The 23847-nt window shown below is 35.1% G+C and overlaps 2 protein-coding genes across 2 annotated transcripts; one reads left to right on the top strand and one right to left on the bottom strand.

The window, feature by feature from the left end:
* Positions 1 to 256: 256 nt before the first annotated feature.
* On the bottom strand, positions 257 to 12103 carry LOC149417006 (apolipoprotein D-like). Its single transcript, XM_089641360.1, has 4 exons — positions 12036 to 12103; positions 2001 to 2214; positions 816 to 908; positions 257 to 435 (listed from the first exon to the last, which is right to left on the bottom strand). Exons 1-4 carry the CDS (start codon positions 12054 to 12056, stop codon positions 257 to 259), a joined length of 507 nt encoding a protein of 168 aa, XP_089497486.1. The 5' UTR covers positions 12057 to 12103.
* A 1009-nt stretch (positions 12104 to 13112) lies between these two features.
* Positions 13113 to 23001, top strand: PpD3 (protein phosphatase D3). The gene is made up of 9 exons (XM_089641131.1): positions 13113 to 13295; positions 13472 to 13713; positions 14435 to 14582; positions 15438 to 15559; positions 18037 to 18307; positions 18820 to 19050; positions 20008 to 20227; positions 21036 to 21117; positions 21316 to 23001. The coding sequence occupies exons 1-9, from the start codon at positions 13202 to 13204 to the stop codon at positions 21373 to 21375; spliced, it is 1470 nt and encodes a 489-aa protein (XP_089497257.1). The 5' UTR covers positions 13113 to 13201; the 3' UTR covers positions 21376 to 23001.
* The last annotated feature ends 846 nt before the right edge of the window (positions 23002 to 23847 follow it).

Below are 23847 nucleotides of genomic sequence, written 5' to 3'. Positions count from 1 at the left end.
CGTGATTTGTATAAGTATTAAAATACTTAAAAGATAGGATTAGTGAAATTTCATTTTCTACTTTAATATGAAACAAATTAAAATATCAACAATGCACTGTGTATACATGAACTGTAAACACCGCAATGGTGGTAATGTAAAAATTCATTGTGATAAAATATTTTAAAAGATACGTTCACAAACGAAAACAATTATATAGTAAAAGATTTAAGTATTATGTAAAAATGTATTTATTGTCTAGTTTAAACATAGTGCATTAAGTTGAGGGATTTGGAGTGGTCGTAACAGGGTTCCTCAGCTCACAGGCTTTATCGTCCTGCTTGGTCTGCCTGTAGGTGTCCCAGTTCAGACCTTCGGTGGCTTCGATCTTCTCATTCATAGCGATGACGGCCTGTGGAGACAGGATCGCAGTCCTGCTCAGGATCCAACTTGACACTGAAAAAAGATAGACCAAGAAACCGTGACCAGAAGAATAGTGACAGTCAATAAAGACAATGTAGAAATATTGGAAGTAGGCAACTATAAAACAAAACATGAATGAAAATAGAGTAATTCAAAGAAAAACAAAGCGAAGATCAAGCAGACAAAAGGTTATGCAAGACAAAATTCAAAGCAAAATGTAGCACGGATGTATTGTTGTCCGTTCTTTATTTTGCTAAACCGTCAATGGCTGCGCCATATTACCACCCGTGGAATCATTAATTTGTTAGCAAATCCCTCCATCGTGACACAAGTAACCTTTCCAGTTAGTGTGATAATATTAGGAGTTTTTCAAATATTATCAGATTATTAAATTTTGAAATAGAGTAACTCACCACGTTTCCTGTTGTTGCTAATATCTGCGCATACATAGACCAGGGCGTAGGATTTGTAGTCAGTCTTCAACACCCAATATGGCGAGACGGCATCTGTGAAGCAAATAAAGTTTTAATTGATCGTGCGAAGAAAATCGTCCTAAAATCAGCAATGATGTAGAGCATCCGAATTAGTCCAAATCAAAAAAGATATATTTATTCGAAAAAGGCACAAAGGGACTCCTACTGAGATTCATCGTCGTTTAAATCATCATTCATCGGCTGTTTATGGTGAAGATGTTGTTGATAGGTCTACTGAAAATCGATGGGAAATAAAATTTCCTGGTTGCGAGCCTGGTATAGCCATAATTGTTGATGAAACAAGAAAAGACAAATCGCTGAATATCGACATCCGTCTTGTACGACTTGTGGGGCAAGTCTTGAAGCTCGTACTTTGTGGTATGCATAAAAAAATTTTAATCTTTATTAATTACAATTTTTTTTCATTTCTTTATTCGTAAAATATATTTTTATACAGTTTTTTACATGGTTTTCGACTACCACACTAGACACATGTCCGTATTATAATAGTCGAATGGTAGTTTACATTGGTGATGCTGTGCCTAGGAACTCCTGCGTCGAGAGCAGGGACAGTTTATAACACGAGCGATATTTATCACATTTGAAATAAAAAGACAATAAGAATCTTACCACAGAAATACATACTACCGTATAAATAAGTTTTGAAAAAATCGTTGACGTTTGATCTGTCTTGGCAGATGATCCACGACTTGGTGTTTGTTTTATACAGGTTGTCAAGGGGAATAATATACAAACTTTGGAAGGTGGATCTACACGAATGTAGAAGTAAAGAAGAAATATAAGTTTTATAGGTATTCTGTTTTTTTTTCATTTGAGAATGTTATTTTTTTAAATACAAATAATTCAACTTTTATACCAGAAAATTTCTAAAGTCCTTCTAAAGTTGAAATCTCGATAAAAGTCCCTTTCACTTGTACTTTCACGTAGAATCACCTCCCGAAGTTTATGTACTTTACCCCCAAATAATTTTAAACCAAGAATCCAACCGCAACGACTTACTTGCAGAGTTCCCCAGGAGCATCTTCCTACGAGTACCTTGACTAAGTAATATTCCCGGATGTAGGTGGTAGTCACACCGCCAAGATCTAGTTAATAAATACTCACTGACAGACGGGAACTTCACAATCAGTTTGCCACCTCCCTCCGCATCGGGGGCCACTTCGGCGGTGCCCTGGATCTTAATGGCTGTCCCGAGGAGCACCATCCTGTTGAGGACCTTCACCACCCCATCTTCAAGGGTGTAGGTGGCAGTCACACAGTCTCCCCCTAGCTGCTGGAACTGTTCATATCTGTAGGCCTCGTACCATACTCCAGTATACTGGAAAGAAAAAGCGAATTACACGGTCTTGTAACTGGTTACTTAAATAACTTCAAATTTGCTTCCAGGCGTCACACCTGAGAGCACGAACGACTGGTTTGTTATTATCTGAAAACTTTTTTATTCTCGGCTATGAAATAGTCTTCAATTTTTTTAACTAATTCTTTAACCTCACTGAAAAGAAGACCACACTGATGCACAATGCATTTAACAATTAAATTTTCCGAACGCCTGAAACTTAAACGTACCCACAAAAACAACACGACACAATACTATTCCACCGCAGTGTGCAGAAGCGCAACTACGTTGCTAATTCCCGGACACAGAGGTTTCACACTATGGGAAATCAATTTACTGTCTATCTAGTGAATTTTGTGGATCATACTAAAAGCCTATTCCAACCCTATTCTTGAACCTTTGGTTATCTCTCTATTAACCTATCTGTTCACTGCATCTTTAAAAAAATGGTTCTTGTATTTTTAATTCGTGTATGTTTGTATGTATTTTTGCTTATCGTAATCTTATTTTTATTATTTCTCTGTCGTGTTCTTAACTATGCATCATGTCAAAATTATACCATATATACTTCTATAAAATAAACAGTACATTTATAACAATTAACGGGTATTACATATATATCCGGCTCGAAGGACCAAATAATGTAATCGCAATAGGCGAATCGAGAGTGGACTGTAAAAATTATCTGTGAACTTTGAAGTTGACACAACTATGGTTGGAGATTTTAATGTGAGATACTCCACGATATACGTAAAATATCATTATCTTTGACGTAGTTTGATTTCGTTTGGCTATAAACACACTTGTACAAGAGATTTTATATTTATTTTCATTACAATTGAAGATATCTACATCATAGAGAATGTTACACATTTATTAAAGAAGTGAATTATTTTCTATTACGTTAAGCTTTTTTATTTGGGCCCTTTGTCAACGTGAGGCACTACTAGTTTCGCTAAATCCGTCCCTGTATGTTTGAGTATTATACTTTCTGGGCTTGTGCAATACTAATGTCATCAATCTGTGCTACCTGTTTAATATGTCGTTATCCACGTGGATAAATAACTAAACTCATTATTTGTAATTTATTATTAAAACTACTTTATGAATTCTAATGACTAACCAAATTACTAATGATAGGCATAATCATAACATTGGACATGACCGACAGATTTAAATAATGATTTCATATTTTCTAAAATAATTTGCTGGTGATTCTGCAAATGGCTTCAAGGTTTATTTTTTTCAGTATATCACATTTACCGTTATTTCGTTACTTTATATTAAATAATACAAAATATAAAGCCGGGTTCGTAGAAAGATTCGCTCATCGAGTGGATAGAGCGGTGATTGGTTAGAAAGCCGTGACGTAGCTTGAAGTTTATTTTCCATCGGGAGATTTGAATCTACTGCAATATAAGTGGCGGCAAGCGACGCATGAATTTGCAAATGATTTACGTTGTTGAGTTTAGTTTTAATTGGTTATTTTGGTTATTTGCTAATATTTTACTTATTATTATAATGAAACTAATGTTAACAAAAAAAGGGTAAATCCCAGGAGTATTTGCAGTGTTACTTTTACATTGATGGTGTAGAATCGAAGTTATTAGCGCCTATGAATTGTACTGTCTCTACTGTACCTATGTATTGCCTTTGAAAGCATCCAAATTTAACTAAACAGATGAAATGATAGGGAAAGATTTGAGATTAATTTTATTCATACAAAGAGTCGTACAGGGTGGTAGATACTCTCAGTATCGTCGTGAAAGACCGCCATTCGTAATCCAAACGTTGCTTGAAATAGCTTTAGCCATATTTGGTGACTATATTTGAATAGCCAGGTACTTCTCCACCTTCCTTCTACCCACTTCCTTCCCCTCCTGTACCTAAATAGCCCAAACTCATTTGATCATTGCTTGATTAAATAATATACAGGTCTTGTATATTATTTAATTAAACGTGCGCTGCTCATCATATGCAGAAGTCAAAAGAGCCGCACAAGACAGCGAAGAATGGAAGAGGAGATTAGATGAAATTGCTGCAAACCAATCCCAGGATTGAAACCAGAGAGAGAGAGAGGTCTTGTAGAGACCCAAGCTAAAGGAAGGAGGAAACACGAAATCTTTCCAGATCCGAACTGTTGAACTTAAGAACGAGTAGTAGAAAAGACCCATTCTCATGAGAGATATTATGTCAACCAAGTATAAATGTTTGGCTCCATCGTGTTTCTCGACTGTGCACTGGTGCCGAAGGCACGGGGATATAACTCCGATCGAAATTTTGAACCGAAATATTGTGACGTCACATGATTGCCTAACTTTATCCACCAATGAAAAACTCTGAAAGTCTATGGAATAAACTTTCAGAGGTTTTCATTGGTGTAAAGTATAATAAGTAGGCTCCGAATGAGAATTTTCCTGTCTGTATATTGGCATATCTATGGGTTTTTAGGACCGATTTGTTTCATACAAAGAGCCCGAAGTTATCGATCTAGTGAGTGGTTTATTTATGGTCGAAGGGATAAATGACACAAGTTATACAGGGTGTCCGGAAACTCGTAGTACAAGCGGGAAACTGGTGAATCTACATCACATTTGGAGTCGATTTTGTAGTATATATTTTTTTTATTTGAGCTTTCGTTATCGAGTAAATCGAGTTTGAAGTTGATTTTTTTTTTTTTTAATCAAATTCTTATAAATTATTACTGAAAATCAAAGTACCCAACTAATTAAAACTGTTTGAAAGTAAAACAAACGAAGAAACTCGGATTTGAAGCATTATTTTGAAATCACCCTTCTTTAACCCGGTGTAATCATAAAATATTTCTGCTCTGCAGGGTTAAAACATCTGTTATTCAACCCTAAACACCCGAAAAAACTTTAACCCTAAAATAGCCGAAAAATTTTTTTTTTGGTTTTTTTTTTTGAAAATGCTCAAATCAAAAAACTTTATGTTTTTTTGGGTTCCCCATGTGGTGTAGATTCTCCAGTTTCCCGCTTGTACTACGAGTTTCCGGACACCGTGTATAAGAGAAAGAGAAGAATTATAAAATGTTTATTATAATTCCAAATTTGAAAAAAATACAGATTCTGTTTAATATTATATTACATGTAGGTACCTACATTATCGCTTCTCTGAAATATTCTGCACACACGCAGTTCCAATTTTGAAAATTAGCACTTAAATGAACGTGAATAATTTCACGCAAGAACGACAAACGAAATTAGTGTTTGATGATTAAATAATTACATGCTTTATATTTCAATAAAAGGCTTTGCCCGAATAATATCTATTTTTTGGTAAATATTCGGCATCGCTGGCGACGGCTAATACAAAATATTTGTTTAAATAAAACCTTTTGATTCACCTTCATTACTATAAAGGATAACTGAATGCCTTTGGGAAATTTTACAAATATTTAAAAATTTGTAAAATATTTAAAATATTTGTAAAAATTTACAAATATTTAAATGTCCTTTTTATCATTTTTTTATTAATCTAATGAACAACTGAAAAAAGTGAATAGTATTTTTGTCAGCTAAACGAAAAATTCATCTCCAAGGTTCTTTAAGAAACAAAATACAAGTGGTATAAAATATTGAATGCCATCATCCCACCAGCTGTTGGGAATATTAAACTTTAAAAAAATTAATTAAAATTAAAAATTAAATGATATTTACGTCTGCAACTGAAAAGTTCTGTTGAACCCCAATGGTTTCGTCACATCTTCCATCGATAGTAATCTGAGCGGTTGCCAGACAAAGGGCGCTTGCCAAAATGACAAAAATAAACATTTTAAACTTTTATGTCAAAAAAAAACAACTGTCAAACACGCGACTTCACTATTCCAAAACCCAAATGGCAGTGACTGACCTAATGCTGGCTGAAGGTGTTATATATATAGTACCTAACCATCAACGCCGTTTCTAAATTTTATTGTTATCTATCAAATCTATTTACTAAATTGTACAATTTATACTCATTAATTACCTAAGTATCATGCAGAAGGTGACTAAATATTATAACATAATCCTAATTTTAATCGTTACGTAAATCTAACATTGTTTTCCAAATCTATCATGAAATAAATATCTGTATTATGTTTTTCCAGATTGGACGACAGAATACCAATTAAATATTAGTGCAAACATGCTCTCCTGACGTGTTTTTGGATGTACAAGTGAAGTTATTGTTAACATTACAATTTTGAAGACGGTTATGGGTACCGCCGCCCCGGGAACCATTTATTGGATAACCAAACACCTATGCCAGGTGTTTAAATTAATGTTATATAAATCATCGTCATTGTTGATATTCAAAACACAATTTTGTATTTTATTTATGTGACATCTCACAAGAGCGCCCCTGTCTGTGCAGTGTAAAGGCAGGGGAGCTATATCGCCACCCGGTTGGGCAGCGTTGTGAGGCGTGTTAAGGTAGGGGCTGTAAGAAAGTATTTATTAATGCAGGTCTTGAAGAGGCCCAGATTATATGAAGGAGGAAAAACAGAATTTTGGATGTGTTTTGAATTATCGAATATATTCAATATATTGATATATAATATTAATATTTTTTTATGCATATTACCTTTCTAAACCATCAAAGTCAGAATTAATAGCCACTTTAATATACAATATTTTTAATTTTGAGTACAAAAAGCTATATGGTCGAATGTGGGATATCTAATTTTGAAAAATTTTTTGACTTCTATAATTTATTAACGAAAAATAAAGAATATAATTTCACATAAAAATGTATGAGAGAAAACCATGCCGCTAGGAGGCGCTAGTGTAGCAGGTTGCCATCAGAATGTATGGGAAAAGTCAGACGTTGGAGTTATTATTAATCGATCCAAAATCCCGTTTAAATGTGACAATTATGAAATCAGTAATGGAATGGTAATTGATAGGCAGATGTGGCAGAACTAGATATCCCTCTAGAGCAGTGGTTCTTAACCTGGGTTCGATCGAATCCCAGGGGTTCGGTGAGTCAGTCTCGGGGGTTCGGTGGAGGTCAAGACCCCCGACTTATATGATTCGTGGTGACACGCCCCGCTTGTCTATCATTGGCTGCATGGGTGAGACAGCCGTTCACGTTTAGTGTTAAGACAGCAGTCAACATCAATGATGAATACTTTGATGAAATCATTGAAATTCAGCAGAGCCAGGTTCAACAGCAACTCTTCAGAACAACATCGCTCTCAACGTGTTGGTGTCAACAAATGGAAACATACCCTGTTATTGCTAAGAAAGCTCTGGAGATTTGTATACCGTTTGTACACCTATATATAAATATATACCACGTTTTGAATTTGTAAAAATCTAATTTTATTTTTCAAATTAGGAGGGGTTCGGTGAATGCGCATATGTAACTGGTGGGGTTCGGTACCTCCAAAAAGGTCAAGAACCACTGCTCTAGAGGTTGCATTAGGGTCGACTTTGTATTCCATACGGAAGAACGGACATAATGGCCCAGCATAGCATGACAAGAGGTATTGTGCTGCTAATTGATACCTCTAGGTCTCTTGACATTTTCAACATTGGCCTTGAATTTCAAAAGTCATTTTAGGCAAGAACTTAAAATATCGGTTATTGCTTTGTAATTTTTTGTTATTTTCACGTCTATTGTAATAGGATTGCATCAATCAGAAATGCACAAAAAAAAATTCTGTCGTCACTATGCGATCAAATGCCAAAGTTAGTTGTTATTTGTTTTTATTATTGCTAGTATATGTTTGTGTACTGTTATGTGACATTATTTTTTATGATATATTTATACTGAGGGCATTAAATAAATAAATAAATAATAAAGAAAAAAGCATGATGTACGTATTTACGCTGATAGATGGGAACATCCAATTCTGTACAAAGTATATTATTATTATATTTTATTGTATATATATGTATATTATTTCCCTCGTGTTGATCTGAATTACTCGGCGAGCAAACAGATTGCTTGCAGTCAGCTGCATGAACAAAATGATTATTACAACCATCATTAGGTACCTACCTACTAACCGCTGACAGCTAACCGCGGAATTAATTCCTCTAGCACGCCACGGCGAGCCTATTCATTAGCTCATAGCTGTAGCAACACTGCCGCCGAGAGTGGTTTATTTATGCTGCCGCCATTTTTGTTGAATCCTACAAATTATGTATAGTAACGTTTGTAATGGAGTTTTAGTGATTTGTCTTGCATGTAGCGTAGCCGGAATATTTTCAAGACATCAACATAACTTCAAATATTCCAGCACTGACGCAGGAAGAACTTCATAAAATTTGAAATAAATAATACTAGAAATTTTCCTTCTGTTTATTACTTGGAAATTATCTGCTTTTGTCTAGGGAAATACTGAAGGAACTAGGTACACATTTCCACACCTTTTTTGTAAATTATTAATGGTGGGTAGTAGGTATGGTTCCATCTGAAAGTATTGACTTGCATTTCCAGACTTGAATGATATAAAATAATACAGAGCTGTATGAAAAAAAAATCTGACAAATATTTGTTACGGCGAAAAAAGGCGAAACAAAATATTGACGAGATAGATTCTCAACGACAATTTTGTTGTGCATTCTACGTAAAATCATTGAAGTAATACAAATTTGAATACATCACAATATTATAATTTTCTTTATATTGGGGATTCAATTAACATAAAATAATAAAAATAACTTGAAAAATTTTAATATATTTTTTTAATACAGAGTTGTCCCTTAGCGATAATTTCTAATACTCAGGTTTGTTAGATGATTTTTTTTTAAATTTAATTGAATTTTATAAAGATATATGTGAATTTTATAAAAGTTTTCGTGATAGATACATTTAAGTCAAATATATTATTAAGAAATAATCTCACAGTTATAGAATAATCAGCTGTCCAATGCCTTGTTGCGAAAAAAACGATAACCCGTTTTATACGATTTCAGAAATTTGGTTTTAAAGTGGGTATTTCTGTAAAAAGTTAATTCCTACGATTAAAAAAACTCCAGGTGGGTTTTAAAAATTGGCATTGGTATAGCGGCAGATAATATTTATCGAAACTTCACAAAAAAAATTGTTGGAAAAATATCAATCATGACCTAAAATATACTTTTCTAAAGATTGGAGCTAGGATTATGTGACACTCTTTCAGAATACAGAACGGTAGAACGTCCCATTATTTTTTACCTGCGCTAATGCAGACCATTCCATTTCATTTTAAGAACATGACCACTAATAATAAATTACCGTTTTTAAGTTTGTTTTAGTAAATGGCACTTAATGTGAAATGATACTATACTGCCCTATATAAATGGTATGTTATTAATACCCCATATCATGGTACTGAGAATCGGACACCGAAATTTTCAAGTAAAACTTACGTTTTATAATATAAAAAAAATAATTTATTTCAGAGTAAAAAACGTATCGTAATATAATATAAGAAAATAATATATGGTATTCATATAATATATTAATATTAATGTAATAATAAATATACGGGACCATGCAAAATGGGCTTGTACGCCCTCAGTAGCAAGAATCTAAAGTCCAGATTGGAACATGTGTGACTTTGCAGATTTAATGTATGTTTGATATTTATTTCTCATTTTAAAAAACAATAATATTTAACCGATAAATTTTCCTTTGCGATTTTCTTCTATCCAGGGAATTCAAACAATTAACGTTTCGACAAACATTATCTATAGACATTATCTTCAAAAATAACTTTTTTTGGAACCCAAACTTAAGGAGTTAACGAGAAACTTGTTATAAATCCGTAGAAAATGGGTATGCGAAGCCTTAAGGTACTAGAGGGAGATGTGAAAAATGTCAGTCGTTTTTTTTCAAGTTTTTTTTGTGTTATGAATGATAGCCATCTTGAACTTGAAATTATGTTTATCCATTCTTGACGTAATTTGCATGGAATAATTTAAAATGTCAAATTCTGTGGAAAGAAATCGCAAACAATTCATTGAATCATGACAAACGTATTGAAATAAAGACACAATTAGTTTATTTTACAAGACAGAAAAATTAAGAGGTTAAAAACAAAAGTTATCATTTTTATCAGTGCATTTGCGGATGCATTAAAATGAACGTATTGGTACTTTTGCCTTCATTGTTTACTTTTAAAGTGTACTGATAAACAATGTACTGAGTTTGGAGTTAATACAAATTAAAATTAAAACTTTTAATAGGAAAAGATATTTAAAAGAAAAAACGTTCATTATTTAAATGTGTGAATAAATAATCTTAAATTAAACAATAAATAACTGGCAAATTAATTACATGCGTTTTTTATAATAATCATTACGCATTAGCAATATGTATTAACATTTCATGTTCATTTTTTTCGATCGACCTTCTCTTTTTGACCCCTGGAGCCGCCTCTGGTCACAATTCATCTCAGGTGGTTGCACACTTCAAACTTTAAATGGAATTAATCCATTCAAATTCAAATATATTTTTTTAAACACGTGCTCACCCCTAATATAAATCATTGGAACACAACGGCATTTTTATGTTATTACGACAAAAACTTTAAATCGTCACAAATGGCGTAAAAAAACGGCGAAATGCGAATTGACAGTTCTTCCCTTAGAATAACAATCATTGATGTAGTCTAATCTAATATTAGTCTATGGAAACAATACATTATTATGGCCGTTTTACATGACACCTTTTTTCATCCAGTTTGTCTAATCGGGATGAAAAAAGGGACGCGTTCTATTTTGGTAGACGGTACCGTGAGAGAACTGTGTTGGTATTACCGATTTTCGTACAGTTTAAGATGGCGGACATTGTTTTACGTAACTATATTATGTGAAAATGTTGCATTTTATTCATTTTATATTTAAAATATTAAAAAAAGTTTAAGTATTAACTACAAGATGTATTTACCACTGATCGTGAGTGTGTATTACTGTTAATATTGTAAATTTCGCTTGTATGTTTGATGATTTTACATTTTGTTTTGTGGAATAATACACGAGAATTTTACATACTTACAGATACCTCATATAATAAAGAATATCTATGTGTGTTAACTTGATATTATAACAGACTTTTTAATTAATTAATACAACAGGGTGGGAATGCTGTCCGTGCTCCACCGGTATTACAATGGAGAATGCTCTTAGTAATTACCGTCTGCGATCCCTTCGGCATCGGTGCATAGTTCGAAATGACGCGCAAATATAATAAAGCTGATTTGCAGGGGAAAGAGATGGGGAAGAAGGAGGTGGGGGAGTACCTGACTATTCACATCTTCTCACCAAACACGTCTAAAGCCATTTCAAGCAACGCTTCGATTTTGAAAGGCAGTCTTACAGCAGGGGGATGTTTCATACTGTTTATTATTTTAAATTAATAAATAGTGAACGAAAAATATAAACGTTCGCTTGTTCAAAATCTTAAATCTCACTTTGCACTCGAATACGCGTATTTTAATATAGATGTCGTAAAAAAAATTGTCTCCGGTGTCAAGTAAAAACATGCTTTTTTGAAAAACAGCTTCATCTGTTGGACGTAAACATACGCTATTGTTTCTATATCTGCAAAGACAGACTAAGCTATGGTAACGCGTGGCGGGGTACAGCTAGTATGTCATAGTTGTATCAGAGTAATTGACCATCTGGTCAATATAATCCCACTGCGGAAAATACCGTTAAATCTTATCGTTAAAAAAAATACAAATCACACAACCTCCAGACTGAAAAGCCGATATATTTTTATGCACAAAAATGATTATTTCGGTATTATCACCAATGAAAACTAATTTATTTAAAAAATAATAGTGTATTGATAATTTTTCATACCAGACCTCTTGTTATGTACATCAACCAACTCCAAACACTACACTGTGATTAAAACGAATTTAACCCCTTAAATAATGATAATTTAACTGTTTTCCTTCCAACAATGAGTGGCTCTGGAATTCTTCCTTTTTTAATAGCTATGCCGTCTATGCCGTGTACTACTTATTATACAGTGTCGTACAGTAGACCTCGCGTCCAAAACTGTCCGCAGAGCTATTAGTTTAGCATGTTTGGGAAAGTGTAAAAAATCACTTCTGTCCACAGACATAGGAATTAATAGACGAGAAGATAATGGCGAGGGGTAAAATCAACTGTTGAAGAACGAAGGGAGTGAAGCTGACTGTGATTCGTCAATAAATCAATCTGACAGTAAATAGGCATCTCGCATTATAATATCACCATTTACTTCTTAAAAGTAAAATCTGCTTTTGAATGAATAGAAATTTTTACATGGGAGCGCAAATTACTCGCCACGTTATGAACAAATTTGCGAAGTCCAAATTCGGCAAAAAAATTCGGTTCTATTTTCACAGTCGAATATTTCGTTTAAGTATTTAGTTAAGACACTTTTATAAATGTTCATAATTTACTTCCCAGCAACCAACCAGCTTTGTGTTTCGCGTCCAGACGTTTCTCGATGTGATAGTAACAACTGATTCATATTATACGATGTGAATATGCTTAAAATAAAGTAAAATAATGCTTATATATGGAATGTAATACGACAATTGGGTTTATTCTCTTTTTCACATCTATTTTTACAAGTTTTCATAGTACAAGTCAACATTTTGCCGTGTTATTTCGTAAAATGAACCGATGATGCCTCGACCATAGTTCGCACAAGAATGATGACGTCACGTTTTCAAATTTCACTTGAGGCCATACGCGAGCACAGCCGGCTCCAATGGAACCGGTATGGGGAGTGGGGATAATACGCTTTTAATCACTTAGGGCAGGTCTACTAATATTCATATGTCTATGCTTCTGTCGAATTTTGAATCTCGTGCCCGTGATTTAATAATCAGAGAGTGGCAACACTGACCGTTCTGTTATGTGTTTTGCGCTTGGTAACACTGAGTTGTGTGTAAAAATTGGCAAAATCGTAGGGCTGATAGATCGAGAAATTCATATGAATATCAATATTAATAATTACAATAACTTTAAAAATGTCTTCAAACAACGTGAATGATAACAAAGTTTCTCAGGAAAATATAGACGCGGCCGAAAAATTCAAGAACGAAGCCAACGAGTTTTTCAAAAGTAAGTGCATGAATATTTAATTATCATTTTCATTAGTCAGCTAATCAATTAGCCGTCTTATTTTGTTTGATTTTGGTGTCTTGTGATATAAGTACGTATTTAACGTGTCAAATTACATGTTTCGTATTGTTGTTTTTCTAGACAATGTGAAATACATAACCTAACCTCAATTTCAGATCAGAACTACGATGAAGCGGTGATTGTATATTCAAAATGTATCGAAAAGAACCCGACTAACGCGGTTTATTACGCTAATAGAAGTATCGCCTACCTGAGAACGGAATATTTTGGATATGCGTTGGCAGACGCTTCCAAAGCCATAGAGCTTAACAAATCATACCTGAAAGGGTACTACAGAAGAGCTGCTGCTCATATGAACTTAGGAAAATTTAAATTAGCACTTAAGGACTTCGAATATGTAAGTATAATCGCTTTGTTTCTCTGTTTCGCATTTCATTCAAACGCTGTGAATAAAGTGGATATATGGCAGGGAGACATTAAACTAACAGAGTAGAAATATAGCAAAGTAAATTGAATTCTATAGAAATTAAATGCCTGAGATGTATATGCGATAAAACTATATATTATAACCATATTACAAAAATGGAGATCCGCAAAGAATGCAAGGCTTATTTATGTAAGCATAGTTAACAAGATTATGAAAGGGAAGCTTAGATGATTTGGACAGAGAAAGAAGTGTTACGATAATATGTGACACAAAAGTGAATGGAAGAAGTCTGAAACACCCTAGGAAGAGATACACAATCGGTTGAATCAAATACTTGAGTCAGGTTATGTGAAGTAGTGGTACAACCGAAAAGGGGTGTGTGCCCAGATGGAGCTGTGTGGCGGTCCTTCCTCTGCCTGGCCCTGCGGATAGATGGGGTGATGGTTAGTGAGTTAGCCCGTCGTCCCACTGGTCGGTAAGCAATCAACATAAACCTAATGCTGCAAGATCCTGCTCAGAAAAGTTCCACACTGAACTGCGCTGCAGACCATTACCTTTCTACAGCAAACTTAATTTTCTGCATAGGGTCTTGCAGTATTTGGTTAATATCAATTTCTTACCAACCCGTGGGACGACGGGCATAGTTGTTTTATTATTTCAAAGACTTGACACTTGTATTGACTGATTGCAGGTTACCAAGGTGGCGCCTAACGACGCTGATGCCAAATTGAAGTACAATGAATGCAATAAGATTGTCAAGAAAATGGCTTTTGAAAGGGCTATTGCAGTTGATAAGCCGGAGAAATGCATTGCTGATTCATTAGATTTTGAAGCAATGAGTAAGTAATTCATCTTACTTCTTACTATTGGCAATAATTTTCTTGACCAAATGATGGTCTTCGATTGATTTTATAGGTGGGAAGATTTTCATGTCATCTGCATATAGGATGGTCTGCGAGTATAAAAAGCAGTGACCAATATCATTGATATAGATATTAAATAGTAACGGTCCTAACAGGCTGCCTTAAGGAACTCCCGATGTAACAGCAACAGAGTCGGATTTTAATCCAGCAACCACTACTATTTGACTACGGTTGGAGATATAAGAAGAGAGTCAACGATAAAGATTGCCGTGAATACCAATCTTTAAAATGGTTGACCTCAAAACAAGTTATTTCCATATGTGGTCAAATAATAAATCAGATGTAGAGGTCTTCAGATTGTACCTAGTTTTATAGGGTCTTATTTTGTCTTGAAATAATATTATTTATAGATTAACAAACCCAGATTCCTGTTAGCCTCACAGAAGCTGGGCGTACTGTACAGGGCCCGCAAATTCTTTAATAGTACACAACTGCTGACCCTGTACAAATTTCAAGTGTGCTCCACTCTTGAATTTAGCAGCCACCTCTGGTCTGGAACCATAAAACCCTTAACTCTGCAGAAACGGGCGTTCCATTTTATAAATTTAAAAAAAACGAATTACAATCTAGAACACAGGTGTCAGGGAATGCTATCCTTGTTCTACCGGTATTTCAATGGAAGATGCTCCGAGGAACTGGCGTCATTGATCCCTTCAACACCGGTGCATAGTCCCAACATTTGAACATTGATATTTGTCACATGAGAGCGGGTCGTTTCTATAATTCATTCTTAAGTTATATGTATTTAACATAAACATATCTTAATTTCAGCAATTGAAGATGAATATGACGGACCAAAATTAGAAAATGATGTGGTAACACCTAAATTTGTAACTGAATTAATGGAGTATTTCAAAGCCCAGAAAAAGCTCCACAGAAAGTATGCATATAAGGTGAGTCTGTTCATCAAATTACATGTTTATACATATTATTATTGATGGGGAAACCCTTAGTGCACTCAGGCCATAGCCCATTGTATTTGTACCATGTGAAACATTTCTTTTGATATTCTCGAGTCTCTTGTAACCTTCACTAGCCTTGCCATCAAGGCCGGCCCTTTGCAGAAGCAATTGGAGCAGTTCGCTCCGGCCGCCAACTTGCCAAGGAGCCAAAGCACTTATAATAACTAACGTCTAATATAGTGCCCTTGTGGTTTTTGCTTGCGCCAGGCGCCGTTTGACATAGGGCCAGTCCTGGTGGTCATTAAGTTTTTGACTGTCTTCCGGTCCCATGACATGGCTTCCCATGTATCAAGTCTTTTCAACACAGATTTGTTGATCAACTTCTTATGGGCTCCTTTGTCTGAAATTATATTAAGAACTATATATCGCAATGTAAACATCTTAATTACCAGCTTGTGTTGTGTTGTTTAGTCAGTTAAAATGTTGTCTTATCTCTTGTTTAATTTTAATCATAGATGCAATCATAATACAAATCAGACTGCATTTTACGTATAAATGGTAACTTTACTTTGGTAGTAGTACCAACCTTTAATAAATTAATAAGACAGAATGAATTAATAAGTCGTTTTTCTATCTATACGAAACAGAAAATAATCTAAAAATCTATCAAATATTATAATATTTGTTTCGTATATTTTAAAAATAAAATTGTGATTTTTATTTTTTTTAAATATCTTAACTTTATTTCATTACATTTTCTACCAACATTCATTGAAAAATCTTTGAAAGTGATAAAGTTCAATTTGTTAAATAAAGCTAAAATTAAAAATTTCCTGTTACTAAAATAGAATCTTGATACTTTACAATTGCTTTGGAATTATCAGGCAAAAGTGTATTAAAAAAACTAAATTAGAAGCCTATTATAATAAAATATAGTCTCTGTAATCCAAACCCACCATAATCCTAAAAACCGGGTGACGGGAGAAAGGTGGGTGGGTAGAAAACATGAGAAGTTAACCATTGAAGAAAACAGTTTATTGTTAGAGGTAAGTTTGTCATAATTTCATGAATAGTGCTCTGAATGAATTATGACTTATGAACGGATGTACGTGCTAAGCCCTGCCAAGCTTAAAAGCTACTAATATACCAGGCCGTAGTGGAGAGAGTTGTACCAAGTCAGCGAGGATATAAACATTGGTAAATCCACAGTATCCGATTTGAAAGGTAAAAGAATAAAGTTTTCGATATTAAAAGGTTCCGGAAAACGTTAAACTCTCAAATGTTCCGGCTGTTTCTTAAAGATTCTCGGCTCAGAACAAACTCGGGTTATAATTGTTCGGAATGTAGAGACTGCTGTAATAATAATCAGGGATTTTTTTAATCTGTTTTCTGTGGTCACCGTGCAAAGTGCAATGTATTATTAGTATTAATCTGGCTTCCCTATGTTTTTGACCCTCAGATTACATGATAATTTTCAGATAAGGAATCAACAGACTTATCGTATCTGTCCTTGACCAAAACTGACAAAACACAATATTATAATATTTTGTTTAACTTCCATGCGCACATATAAATACAGTTCGTAAAGAAAGTTTTGAAAGGGGCTGCGATTGTAATTTAAAAAAAAACGCTATGGCCCCACTGCATATTTTTCACATCTACATCAAAAGATGTGCAGAAATTAGTAGTACTTCTTGAATGGAGATAAAAGTTATTAGCGTGGAAAAGTTTTATTTTTGTATTTTCGAAAGTTCATACCAAAAAAGCAATTTATTACATTATTTTAAAATAGTAATCATGGGACGCCTGGCAGATGTGAAACATCAAAATTGATTTTTTTCGAAGGAAGTGAAAGTAAACAAGTCTGTATATATTTGAAAACAAAACAATTATTTAATAATTATTCAAATATGAACAAATTAAAAATTCATCGTCATTTAGAATAGATCAGTTGCCAATTTTAGTAAGAATAGAAGCAAATACACAGCATAGAGTTTTGGTGGCCTACGTGTCATGAGGCTGGCCGAATGATGCGTCGTTCTGTGCAAGAGCGTCATCCCGTCTTGCCACGCTTGCTACGCAAGAGTCGGTTTTACTCCTCCCGCCTTCTGATGTTTTACATAAAAAATCAATATAAAACTATGTGTTTTATTTAGCAAGTAAAAAAATACATAAATTTAAATGTGAAGAATGTCATTTTTCCTGTCCAATATCATACTGTCAAATTGGATAGGAATCTCCTATAATTTGTTCTGAAATCGGTTTTCCACAGTCATTAGAAATATGTATACATATATTTTTTTAATGCATTTTAATAAATTTCTGCACATTCTTAACAGACTGTATGTGCATTAATTTTCATAAAAACTGTATAAATGTCATAAAAGTGCTGCGTACAACCGTAATATAAACATGATTGCCGTGAAATCTCATTTTGTAAACATCCACATTATAATAATTAATTTCAGATTCTGGTGGATATCAAAGCGTACATGCAGAAGCAGCCATCGCTGATCAACATTTCCATAGCGGACGAGGACAAGTTCACGGTGTGCGGGGACATCCACGGCCAGTTCTACGACCTGATGAACATCTTCAACATCAACGGGCTGCCTTCCCCCTCCAACCCATACCTCTTCAACGGGGACTTTGTGGACCGGGGGTCGTTCAGCGTGGAGTGCATCTTCACACTGTTCAGCTTTAAACTTTTATACCCCGACCACTTCTTCATGTCCAGAGGTTAGATATTTTTAACTAGTTTTTGCTGTTTAATGAAAACACATCAATTTGGTTTCAAACGTCATCAGTGAGGTGCTCTTCTGTGACTACCTCTGTGGCCGTGAGGTTCAGATCAGAATCGCGGGTTCGAGACCCTGCATGTGCAAATAAATTTGATTTATGTATTATTTCAAATATTATTTAAATAATACAATACATAATATTGTGTACTAAATTTGCAATGAGTTCCAGATTGATGGATATTCGTGGTATCACCCTGGTGAAACACCACCATTACAAATCGAAATGTTGCTTGAAATAGCTTTAGCCATGTTTAGCATCCGGATCTGAATAACCAGGTACCTCTCAACCTTCCTCTTCTCCATCCCCTTCTCCCCACCACTCCCTTCAGCAACATAGGCTAATTTTGGGTGCCATATTCCCTCTGACTCCAGCCAGTTTTAATGCTTTTACAACACTATCCATTCAATGTTTTATCTGTATGTTTCAATGAATATGATGTGAACTTTCAGGAAACCATGAGTCCTCCACCTTGAACCAGATCTACGGCTTCGAGGGCGAGGTGAAGGCCAAGTACTCGGCGCAGATGGCCGACCTGTTCACCGAGGTGTACAATTGGCTGCCGCTGGCGCACTGCCTCAATTCCAAGGTCATGGTCATGCACGGAGGCCTGTTCTCGCAGGATAATGTCACGTTGCAGGACATCGCTGACATTGACAGGAACAGGCAACCACCACAAGAAGGTATAAACTCTTTTATGTGTAAGGTTTTTCAAGGGACTGGGAAAAAAAATCTTATGTTTGGGATAAATGGGGACAAGTTCCGAAGGTCGCGCCTGATCTGAGAGATCTCTTAATTGTTTTTTTTTTGTCGTGTTTCTCGACCGCTTGAGTGGGGAAAGCCCTCCTTCACCAGATAAGCCTGGTGTTCCAGTAGAGTGGAGACCTTAGGTGCGTGCACTTGTGTGCTGTATCAGGAAATTGAATCTGTTAGATCCCGTGTGACCTAATTTGAAGAAAAGAGATTTTTTAACCCTTCAGCATACTAATTTTTATTTGTGACTTCTGCGCATACTTGAGAAGAATTATTACTGTACAGTATTGCACCCCATATTTCCCCAAAGTATACACTTTTTATGCTTTTATATAGATTATAATTTTATTGTGAACCATCTAAGTATGTGGGAAAAGTTTTAGTCGCCACAATGGGGCGGGCAATATGCCGACTTCTTTTCCTAAAAATATCCTCCACACAGCATCCCCAAGATGACATAGACCCTGAAGAGAATTATTTTTCTAACTACCTCCTATGTTGACCTAATTTAAAAATAATCTTAAACAGTAAATTACTTTATGTCAAAATGAAAAATTACACATTTTTAGTACGATAATCAGGAAAATAGATTTTAAATCTTCCTGTTTGGCTTATGATTTGAGAAATTCACAGCCAAAAGTATTATAATAATTTATTTTTGGGGTATTATGCCGTGTTGCGCTACCTCCTTCTTTAGCCAACGTTACAGTGTTTTCCTGAACACTGTAACGTTGAGGACAATGTCCTCACTGTCTGAAACATTGGCTAAAGAAGGAGGTAGTGCCATATGGCGTAATTCCCCAAAAATATATCACTAAAGGTGTTGTGATTCACGTTCCATCAATGTCCACAACTGTTATCAAAACATCAACCTTCTTTCCCCACAGGTGTGATGTGTGAGCTCCTCTGGTCCGACCCGCAGCCCGAGCTAGGCCGCGCGCCCAGCAAGCGCGGGGTGGGCTGCCAGTTCGGGCCCGACGTGACCAAGCGCTTCCTGGAGCTCAACAAGCTGCAGTACGTCATCCGCAGCCACGAGGTCAAGAACAGCGGCTACGAAGTGGCCCACGACGGCAAGTGCATCACCGTCTTCTCGGCACCCAACTACTGGTAAACTCCATTTGATTACCATCCATATATGGGTACTCCTCACTTAAGAACTTAGTTTCGTTCCTAGAACTGGGGCAAATTGGTCGATAAGTGAAGAGCTTAATTGCTTTTGTTTATTCTTGGCGAAAGAAACAAAAAAAACAAATGTCAAAACATCATAAAAAACACTTTGAAAATGTCAAAAACATGCTGGAGAGAGCCAGTTGTAAGTCCGAGGTCTGAACAGGTAGGTTGAAATGCGAGGAGTACGCCTGTATGGCGAAACTCTCGTACGAGATTAACCAAAGAACCGAACAAAACTTCTTAAGCACGAAAACTTCTACGTGGGGACCTGGTAAGTTGGTTTCACTGAATACACCTTGTTGTGGACCCAACTATTAATTATTATCCTCACTGAACCGGTTCATCCACGTTCGCTGTGAAAATATGTTGCACAAATTGAACCTGTGTGATTGTAAATAAATACAACATACAGAATACATTGTGGAAGAATTTCCCCTATACCAGTTTACCGGAGGCACATTTGTGCAACTTAAACAAATTAACAATACAATGTTAGCCATTTTCCTGCTCTTTACAAATGGTCAAATTCGGGAGTCAATCATAACCTCACATTTGAACCTACTATAATTTGTTCTAAAAACGGTGTTGTAGCCATTGTAATGGGAAAAAATAGTACCATTTTATTAAATATCTGTATTTTCTTGACAAGCTGTTTTTGTGTACATCCTAATGTTCCATTTTTTAATTACATATTGACAAATGTAATCACTTAATGCGGGGTAATAATTTGTATATATTGTTCTAGTGACACAATGAACAATCTGGGTGCTTTCATCAATATGACCGGCAAGGACATGACTCCCAAGTTCACCTCCTACAAGGCTGTGGTAAGTTTTATTCACATTCTACCCCCGGACACCTTGTTTTATTAGTGGATTTGAGCAAATAAATAAACATCCACCATAATATAGGAACTAGTAATAGGCAACCATATCTTGACATCAGTGTCAGGACCTTTTATGCGGCCAGTTTGTTTGACCAACCACTGTTTTCATGATTTTAACAAAATTATTATTTTCTTCCAGCCACATCCGAATGTAAAGCCAATGGCCTACGCCAACCCCCTCCTCAGCATGATGTGTTAACCCTATGGATACGCAATAACAAACTACACACTACATAAACAAACAACACACACCCCTAGTACACCAAGCCTTGAGATCCAGTTGTATTCTCCGTAACACACATATCACAATGGTGAATCTATCTTGTTACATTATTGTTATTTTTGTATTCAGTTGACCGCAACATGTTCATTTGTGTATTATTATTATTGTTCTACGCAAATTTCCATTCCATGCATTTCGATTCTTTTTATTTTGTGTACGACATTGGAAGCATTGTTATGAAGGTCTGCATAAAACGCAAACTATAAAAATGCACTGTGATGACCAATGATTTGTGGCTGTGACCGTACAAGCCTTCATACTATTGGATTTTCTACGATCGATGGCTACTAAACGTCAAGCTGCTAACCTTGCATACGCAGCTGTCATATATGTGACCCATCGGCGGCTATCCCCATATGTTGATGTCGTTTCATTATTACTCTTACATTGTGTCAAAACGTCCACATGGTCGGATAGATTTCGTTTCGCATTGAAAAGGTTAAATCGGCCACAATTAATTCCACCTACGCAGCACTTTTATAATGTTTGCTTTTACTCAGATTTAACTGGTTTGATTTCTGAATCGATCGATTGATCGATATGTTTGTTCTCCGTGATGGGAATTAGCGTAGCGTGGTTGAAGCAGTTTTATACATACCATTTGCAGTTATCCATGCATTAAATTATATATTTTCTAATAATGTGAATTATTATTATTATTTTAATATTGATTCGCCACTTTACGCGCCGCCGTAGATAGTAAAAATTTTAAAGTACAATAAAACTATGTTTAGTTAGAAATAGGGTACTTACTATAATTATTATTATACATAATTGCATTATTTCAATATTTCTCTATGGATTGATAATAATTTTACAAAGAATCGATGATAATAATTAGGGATCTGAATTGTTTGCATAGTCACAAAAAGCCCAGAGGCTGCATATTCATATATGATGAGAGACCACAAATCAGAATCAGAATATCATTAGCTATAAATGGTATCTAGATTTGAGTAGCCAGGTACCTCCCAGTTTCTCCCCTAGCCCTACCTTCTGCATTTCCTTCTGTTTCACAACATTCCCCATTTGGGGGTACAATAGTCACATGAGCTTATCAGTGGGATTTTCAAGCTTTAGGGGGTATTTCACTATCTCTGATTATGTTCTGACTAAGCAGTAATCCGCGGATTAGTAATTTTTTCGTTTTCACTATATCTGAATAACGCTAACGCTCGGGTTAAAGTTCGATTTGACTAATCAGTGCTCGAACTTCACGTTAGGCGCTATTCCTCGAATCAAAGATGGCGTCAAAACATTCCGAGTTTGACAGCTGAGAAGTGAGTCGAATTTTGTTGAATGAATTTGAATGCTTGTATGATCCATCCTGAATTATTTGATTGTGTTCAAAATAAGAAACAATGTATTAATTCGACACGAATCTATCTAAAATGACCTGATAATCAACATAACATAACCAAAAAAATGCACATTTCGCGGTGTGCGGACTGTGACGCATGACAGCCGTGGCAGTAGATGGAGTAACTGCAAACATTTTGCGATGTTGCCAGACTATTTCGAGTGTTATCTCTCCGGAAGCTCGGAAACAATGATGAAACGGTCGCCGTTGAATAACGAAGTTATTCTAATCTTTAAAGCCAGCCAAGGATAGCTAGTCAGATATTTAGCCCGAAATAGTGAAATACCCCCTTATTAACAACAAACTGATAAGACTCCAAACGAAATATTCAGGTCTCTAATCAAATACCTAGTAAGTGCTAATACATATAGGCAAAGGTTCTTATGTTTTATTTTATTTATTATTTTGTTATATTCTCCTATATTTAGGAGTTCTTGTGTATTCTGCCATTTTTTAGTCAATTATTATTATGTAAAATTTGTATTGTAATAAATATTATAATTATTACTTTTACAGAACCTAACCCCTAGTGCATTCACTAATGTTCTTAATGACAATTTGTTCCTTTGATCATCATTATGAAAATTTAATTTCAATAAATTAATTGTTTAGATGGATCTGTACATTTTCTTATAAAATTATTTTTTTAGAAAATCTAATTATTTATCATTTTCCACTATTGATTTTATCGTGCTAAAAAATATTGAGCATAAATTATTTTTAATTTCTTATTGAATGTCACAAAAAGTCATTTTTTTCCCTTCGGGGGTTGTGAAATTATTTGTTAGTTTGTATTTATGCATTGCCTAAATTATGAAGTGAATGTTTTTGCTTTCTAAGGTTAACAGGTCCTTAACCCATTGAGTACCAACAGGCTTCATCCTTTAACCTTATCTACGCGATTGTCGTATACGTGATCGGCTTACCCCGTTTGCGAAAGTGTCACCAAAAGACATACGTTGTTTCAAAACATGCCGCCAAGGTTTTAACTAAACGGTGACTTAATTTGTCAAACTGTAATAATTTTG

This window comes from Hesperophylax consimilis, chromosome 16, assembly GCF_061612785.1.
Source record: "Hesperophylax consimilis isolate HC1 chromosome 16, BYU_Hcon_1.0, whole genome shotgun sequence".
Lineage (NCBI taxonomy): Eukaryota > Metazoa > Arthropoda > Insecta > Trichoptera > Limnephilidae > Hesperophylax > Hesperophylax consimilis.
The sequence above is the reverse complement of the archived record's forward strand: the minus strand, read 5'-3'. Positions and strand labels throughout refer to the sequence as shown.

Excerpts from the sequence above, each read along its gene's own strand:
- LOC149417006 (XM_089641360.1), bottom strand. The coding sequence starts at position 12,056 with ATGTACATAACAAGAGGTCTG. Across the intron at positions 909-2,000 it reads TGTGAAGTTCCCGTCTGTCA|ATGCCGTCTCGCCATATTGG; the intron begins GTGAGTATTTAT and ends TTTGCTTCACAG. Across the intron at positions 436-815 it reads TAGCAACAACAGGAAACGTG|TGTCAAGTTGGATCCTGAGC; the intron begins GTGAGTTACTCT and ends ATCTTTTTTCAG.
- PpD3 (XM_089641131.1), top strand. The coding sequence starts at position 13,202 with ATGTCTTCAAACAACGTGAATGATAACAAAGTTTCTCAGGAAAATATA. Across the intron at positions 14,583-15,437 it reads ATTAGATTTTGAAGCAATGA|CAATTGAAGATGAATATGAC; the intron begins GTAAGTAATTCA and ends TCTTAATTTCAG. Across the intron at positions 18,308-18,819 it reads CCACTTCTTCATGTCCAGAG|GAAACCATGAGTCCTCCACC; the intron begins GTTAGATATTTT and ends GTGAACTTTCAG.